At 37.3% G+C, this 7,706-nt stretch overlaps 1 protein-coding gene across 3 annotated transcripts in view; it reads right to left on the minus strand.

The window, feature by feature from the left end:
• Usp32 (ubiquitin specific peptidase 32) overlaps positions 1-7,706 on the minus strand; it is a 209,852-nt gene that overhangs the window by 35,656 nt on the left and 166,490 nt on the right. For 2 of the 3 annotated variants that reach the window (XM_023703132.1, XM_023703130.1), the window contains exons 16-17: positions 6,925-7,084; positions 2,049-2,203 (exon numbers count right to left, since the gene is read on the minus strand). In XM_023703132.1, the coding sequence (XP_023558900.1) occupies positions 2,049-2,203; positions 6,925-7,084 (315 nt within the window). The remainder of the gene's footprint in view (positions 1-2,048; positions 2,204-6,924; positions 7,085-7,706) is intronic. The other variant, XM_004643016.2, reaches the window with a different exon arrangement.

The following is a 7,706-nucleotide window of genomic DNA, read 5'->3' on the forward strand; positions in this document are numbered from 1 at the left end:
TTTTTTTTTTTTTTTTTTGTATTTTAGGGAAGGGTCTACAGGGTGTTCAGGGTCTCACTACTAGATTGGACTCATAGTGATTCTCCTGTTTACAGCCTTCTAAGTGCTGGGATTACACCCTGTCTCAATGAACATCTCAGCGCCCTGGAGGTAGGGCATAACAGGCCCAGAGATCAACCCCCAGGCACAGTGCTTACAGGCACTTTAATCCGTTGAGCTATTTGGCCAGCCCTCTCACAACTATCTTAAAGGAGACACTATTGCTCCATCTCACTGATTTGAAAACTGACACAGAATCAGGTAATTTGCTTTTAGTTATACAACTAAAAAGTAGCAGAGTTGGAATTTATTTCCTGGTACCATGGCTGTGTGAGCTGAACCCTTAAATATGATACAATACTACCACTTAATGGTGACCAAAGGAGGATGGAAGAAAGAATAGAGAATTGTTAAAACTATACTTAAGATCTCATTTTAGAGTATAATTTATATCGGATATGTAAGGTGTTATGGTTTATGTATACGTGTCCCCCAAAGCCTCATGGGCCAGCTTCTGGAGTTTGTGATTAACTCATGATCCACTGCGATTATGGGTGTGAGTGCTGCTGGGATTTTGGGTGTGGGTACTTCCCCCAGCCTGGGGTGGGTAGCCTGAATGCAATTTAAGGGAGACAGGCTTGCTCTCTGTAGCTACTGCTGCTGTTACTCCTCCCTTTACTCTTTTGCTCTTTGCTACCACCATGAAAGGCTGCTCTCTGCCCCATGCCACTCTGCCTTGGAGTCAGCTGAGTATGAACTGAAACCTCTAATAATTGTGAGCTACATAAACTTTTCCTTCCTTCATTTAGAGTGTCGGATATTTGCCATCAACGAGAGAAGAGTAACTGAGACATAAGAAAAATATATAATTACTAGCATTGTCTCTGAAGAGAATGAAATATAGTACTCTAAGAACGGAAGGAAGAATTTTCACTATAAACTTCATACCTTTTTTTTTTTTTTTTTGAGACAGGGTATAGTAGGCCCTCTGTGATCCAGCCTGGCCCTGAACTCATGATCTTCCTCTCAGCCTTTTTAAAAAATCTTTTACTTATTTGGTATAGGGTCTTACTACGAAACTCAGACTTATTATAGTGATCCTCCTGTCTCAGCCTCTCCAGCGTTGGGATTGTAGGCCTGTGCCACCATGCTCAATTTTTTTTTGGGGGGGGAACTGGGGATTGAACTCAGGCCCTTGCCCTTGCCAGGCAAGCACTTATTTTACCAAGCTATCTCCCCAGCCCCTATGCTCAGTTTTGGTGGCCAGCAAAAGGCATGCCTGGGATTCTGGAGCTGCCGTGGCAGTCCTTGGGCTAGCTAGGGAGGAGCTCAGACTGCTGGGCTATCTCCCCAGACCCTGTCTCAGCCTTGAGTATTGTGATTACAGGAATGTACCAGGACATGTGGCTTTAAGTTTTTTTAAACATATATAAAAAGTTTCAACTAAGAGAAAGTAGCTGCATATCTATCCTATCTTGTATATTCATATATATGTATTTTTTTCACCACAAATTGGTCCTTTATTTATATCTCCCTTTTTGGTTTTGTTCGTCAGAGATGGGTGTTCCACTGCAGTTAGAGAAGCTATATTTGGAGAAGTCTTTAAAGGACCTTTTCATACTTGAAGTCAGTCTAAAGACTGTAGAGGGCTGGAGAGATGGCTCAGTAGAATAAAAGGGCCTGAGTTCAATCCCCAGTTCCATAAAAAAAAAAAAAAAAAGATTGTAGGCACTTAATTCAGCAAAATAACCCAATATAGTCCAATACTTTCAAACAAATCCAACATAAAATCTACTTAGAAAAAGAGAAAGATATTAAAATACTAACAGTAATCTTTGCAAAATAGGAATGATGATTAACAGTTACAGACCTGAGATGACAAATATCTACAGGTACATATAATAATTTCAAAGTTCAAGTTTTAACTGAGATCCTAGATAGAGCTTTTAGCATACAAAAATCCCATGATTTAACATTTAATCAGATTCTTCCTCAGAGACGCCTCTTACCTCACTATTATATAGCCACAGGCGCATATCTTCCTCTTTGATGCGCAGCCTTTGAGACAGATACTCATGAATTTCCTTGATGGTTTGCATTCTACTAAAACAGCCTGTATAGGCTAATACTCGCTTTAAAGGTGCACTTGGAGAAGGTACATTTCCTGTGGTTATAGCAATCACAGTAAGAAAAAAGGCAGGTATTTTTAAACTGTCTCAGCAATAGTGACCGTATTATTTAGGGTAATATCGATGAGACTTATACATTTAATACTTTTATAAATGAAGAATATCATAGAACTTTAAAATAAAGACAGGAGACCAAGTGTTTTAAAACCTAACTTTGAAAAAATAACAACAGTACAGAGGCCCAAATAACTGACAGTAATTTAGGTCCAAATAAGCGTGGAAGTGCACTGGCAAATGGCACTGGTACATGGCTGCTCTCAGTTGGGTTACAACAGCAAGATGAAACAGAACTCAGTTTAAGAGTGAGAGAGATAAAACAGGACTGGATTTGTATTACATGAACAGATAATTGGATTCACCTAGTCCACTTTCTTAAAATAAACTTTCTAAATTACTAATCCCATTATTTTCAGACATTAAGTGTCCCAGTTACCTGGAACACTGATTCAAAGTTGTGCCTTTTTTTTTTTTTTTTTTTTTAAATTAGTCTTTTTAAGACAAGGTCTTGCTATGCAGCTCAGGCTGGGCTTGAGCTCACTTTGTAGATCACATTGGTCTTGAACTCACAGTGATCCTCCTGCCTCAGCCTGAGTACTGGTTGGGATTACAGATGTGCACCAACATGCCTGGCCTAAAATTTTTTTTTACTTACAATTCCAAATAGATAGCTATTTGGATTCTACATGGCCAAATAATTTAAAACATGAATCCAAGCAACTTTCCCTGACAAAACAAATAAACCTGATGTAGTGAATATATAGTCATCCCTCCATATCCATGGGGAATTGGGTCCAAAATTCCCTTCAGATACCAAAACCTTTCAGTCCTTTACTTGGGTTTTGTTTTTGTATTTTAGGGAAGGGTCTACAGGGTGTTCAGGGCCTCACTACTAGATCAGACTCGTAGTGATCTGCCTGTTTAGAGCCTCCCAAGAGCTGGGATTACAGGTACATGCCACCACAGGGCAGGCCTGGGTATCGAACCCTTGGCTCCTGCGCCTGCTTGTAGGTACTTTAATCCACTGAGGTTTTTGGCCAGCCCATGCCTACTTCTTTGTTTCCTGCCTACCTGCCATTGTCTAGTTCTCCTCTACAATGCTCCTCTGCCATGCTACCCTGCCCTGGAGCCAGCTGACCATGGGCTGAAACCTCTACCAACCATGAGATGCAATAAACCTTTCCTCCTTTTAAAAATTAAAAAAATTAAAAATTAAAATAAATTTTAGGGCTGGGGAGATAGCTTGCAGTCTAAGCGCCTATCTGGCAAATGTAATGACTCAGATTTGATCCTCATACCAAATGCCATGCCAGCCCATTGCTGAGCAGGCAACTGAAAATGGGCATGGTGTGGTACACCCCTATAATCCCAGTACTGGGGAGGCTAAGACATGAGGATCACTACAAGTTTGAGCAGTGGTGTAGTGAGACCCTGTAACAAATAAAATTATTTTCTAAAAAATAAATAAATGAAAAAGGAATTTTAAAAACTGAAGGAGCAGGCATGGTGGCGCACACCTATAATCCCAGCATTCAGGAGGCTGAGGCAGGAGGATCATTGTGAGTTTGAGATCACTCTGGGTTACAAAGTGAGCTCAACTGAACTGCATAGTGAGACCTTGTCTCAAAAAGACAAAAGAGAAAAAGTGAAGGAAAAAGTCATATAGCTCCCTGCCCAATAAAACAATAGCAGAGATGAATGAATTCCTGAAAGTCTCAAAGTGGAAACAAGAATAGCAGTAAAGTTGTTCCTCAAAAGTTTTAAAAGATTGGTTTAAAACCCCTTACCCCTAGAATACCACAATCTATGGATATTCAACTTCTTTATACAAAATGGCATGGTATTTACATATAACCCATCTGTATCCTCCCATATACTTTTAATGGTCTCTAGATTACTTACATTACCTAATACATCGTACATGATACATAAGTAATTGTTACCTCACATTTTTTAGGGAATAATGACAAGGGAAGAAAATTTGTACACGTTCAGTACAGATGTTTTCTGAATTATTTCAAATTTGAGATTAGCTAAATCTATAGATGAGGAACCCATATATGGAGAGCATACTGTATGGGCAAAAGAGTGAAGGAAGACTATATCAAATCTAATTTATATACTTCAAAACAGAAGAAGGAAAAACAAAGTGGTGAAATAAAAAGGTATATAAGTATGTATCTATTCATTCATGGTAATGGAGATCAAATACAAGTGCATTCTACCACTAAGCTACATCTCCAGCTTTTTACAATTTTTTGAGACAAGGTCTTGCTAAGTTGCCCAAACTGGCCTTGAACATTCCATTCTCCTCATTCCACCCACCACTGTAGTTGGGATTACAGGAGCCTGTCACTACATCCAGTTTTTTTTTTTTTTTTTTTTTTTTTTTTTTTATAAAGACCTTCTGAGAAGAACTCACCTAAGGTAGGCTGAAAAAAATCTAGGAAAATGTTTTCCATAGCCTTAACTATAGAAAAGACTATATTTAAGTCTTTATAAACTGTGAAAAGGGTTGCATACACCTGTTACTTTGAAAGGAATAAAAGAATCTAGAAAACATTAATAAGTCAACTACTTGAGAAATATGAACATTATGTTATGGGAGAACAAAATACAACTGTGAAAGAAAAAAATCATAATCAAAACTTTAAATGTAGCAAAGCAAATCTTTTATAAATAGCAAGCAAAGTATAATTTCTAAAAGAAAACAGAGCAAATTTTTCCAACTGTGTATCAGAGGATTAGTTATAAGATTACAGCAAGAAAGCATATCTTGACAAATTCAAAATGATTAATGATTGATTTCACAGCTAATTAATTAGTAAGTAAATTTCAAATTAAGAACAATTTTGGAGAATCAGAACTAGCCAGGTCTAGAATTCAGAAGCGTATGCAAATATATTGTCCAAATCAATCTCTTTTGTCCTATGTCACAATTTAAAATTATTTGCTGTGGTTCAAGATAGTTTCTATAGCATAGCTCATAGAGCAGGCAGCCACTTACTGTACAGAATTTTGTACTTTTGCATAGCACCAACAAAATAAAGGGAATTTACCAAAGCAGCAAAAATCTAGGATCAGCACAAGTGTTACAAACACTAGAAGTGAAACAATACATCTTGCCTTTATGTATATACATATACATACATACACACACATATATTTTTTCCCATTTTATGTATTTGGTACAGGGTCTCACTACGCAGCTTGGACTTGCAGTGATCTTCCTGTTTTCAGCCTCCCCAGTGTCGAATCCTGGTCCCTATGCTTGCCAAAGCAAGAGCTTAATCCGCTGAGCTATCTCGCTGCCCTTGCCTTTTATATTATCTTTCACAGAGGATCAAAAAAGAGGTAGCCATGGAAACAAGGCTAATATTCTACACGAAGGAAAATTAAATTACAGAGATTTTATTTCATTTTTCCTTGATTTTGATGTTTTCTACAAAGACAAAGTTCGGATAGGCAGAGGCACTGTTTTCCTCTAATTCTTACCAAATGATACGTTAAAAGTATTTTCACATGTTATGTGAATATAACCTTTTAAGGAAGATATTACTCAAATTCAAAGGAGGGCTAGTACTGACACAGGATGGTGGTTTAGAAATAGCTCTTATATAGAAGCTCTATCATATTGTTAACAAAAAGTCTGTAACTTTCTTTTTTTTGGAACTTTCTAAATCAATGAACTCATTTCTTCACTGCTGAGAATAATTTCAAATAATTATAGGAGAAAAGCACAAAATAAATATTGCTCACCAATAAAATTTAAATGTAGAGAAATAAAAAAGAAACACTTTGTATATTATACATTAAAATGGAAAATTTTTTGTATGTCCTTTTGACAGGCATGGTATTTTTCTTTGTTCTTTTATAGGGGCAGGACTAGCATTTTTCCTTTTTTGTTTTACTTTGTTTAAATGTATTTGGTACAGGGTCTCACTATGAGCCTGGACTGGTAGTGATCCTCCTGTTTTCGGCTTCCACAGCATGCCTGCACCACCATGCCCAGACTGGTGGCCAGTTCAGTGTGCTGGGGGCAGGGCCAGCACAGCATGTGGTACTGGGGATCAAACCCCAGCCCCTCAGTGCCTGTCCTTTTTATTTTTGGTACCGGGAATCAAACTCAGCACCTTGCCCTTGCCAGGCAGGCGCTTGTGCCACTGAGCTATATCCCTAACCCTGGACCGGCATTTTTCAAAGCAAATATAGTTTTCATTGTCAAAATTATATATCTGCTTTGTATTATTTGATGCTATAAAGCATTCTTAGATCTAACATGAGAATCATCCCATTTTGTAAAAACAAACCCAAAACCAAACAAAAATAATGCCAAAAGAATTCTTAATTTGAATGAAGTTGAAAAGACTGGTGAATGACCAGTACATTACAACTTAAGTCTAGCAACAATTAGCAATGATTATCGCAAAGGAAGTATATAATACATATTTCTATTTATTATCTTCAGAACTCTACGAACTGGAAGAAGGAAACAAACCCTTTTTCAGTTTGCTGCTGGGATTCTGCTTCTCCCCAGTCTTGTGCATGACCCTAGATTTAAGCTCCACAAATGTTTACTGATTCTGTATGAAAGCAGGTAAGAATGCAAGTTCATAGAGTGGCACCAGACTTTGAGCAACTTGATTTTTATTTTTTATTTTTAGGAACAGATGGTATTCTTGCTGCATTCTTAAGTTACCTCTTGGTAAATGCTGAGGAAACATTCTCAGGCTCATCATACCCATATTCACCCAGATGTTAGACTGCTGTGTCCGAGTTGCAGGCTGCTGTCTCAGGAAGAGAAGATACCGAGGAAATAATTCCAGCTCTGGGGAGTCTGTTTTGCTATTCTTGATCACCTGTTATTATAAATGATAAAAAGCAATCACTCTAAAAAAAGAAACAAAACTTGGTATTTTAAATCCAACTTTTGAGGTTTACCTTTAAGCTAAAATGTTTGACTTCATTACCTATATTTCAGCAAATTTCTAATATATTTAAGTTACATAGATTTAAATACTCTCAGCCTCCTGTCGTAAACTCACCTTCCAAGATAATTCCTTATGGGTATTTTCTGTCACATAAAAGCAAATAACAATAAAATTAAAGAGAAAAAAACTTTAAATCATATCTATGACTTAATGACTCTTACTTCATTAACTCTCTTTTACATATTTCATGCATTGCATAAAAATGACTTTTTAAGGACAATTATAGAGCTAGACGCACAAGCCACAACCAATGGAAGTACTCGTATTATTATCACTACATAATCTTGTTGCCACCTAAAGTTTAGCAATTTACACTATCCCCAATAATGGGTGAGTATAATAACTCTTACAAAATCTTATTACTGGTATCATTTAAAAACATTTCTATTTCATTAACACATAGGCGTACGGGGCTGGAGAGATGGCTCAGTAGGATAAGCGCTTGACTGGCAAACGCAAGGATCTGAGTTCAATCCCTGGTTCTGAAAAA

The sequence above is a fragment of the Octodon degus genome, unplaced genomic scaffold, assembly GCF_000260255.1.
Source record: "Octodon degus isolate 3935 unplaced genomic scaffold, OctDeg1.0 scaffold00164, whole genome shotgun sequence".
Taxonomy (NCBI): domain Eukaryota; kingdom Metazoa; phylum Chordata; class Mammalia; order Rodentia; family Octodontidae; genus Octodon; species Octodon degus.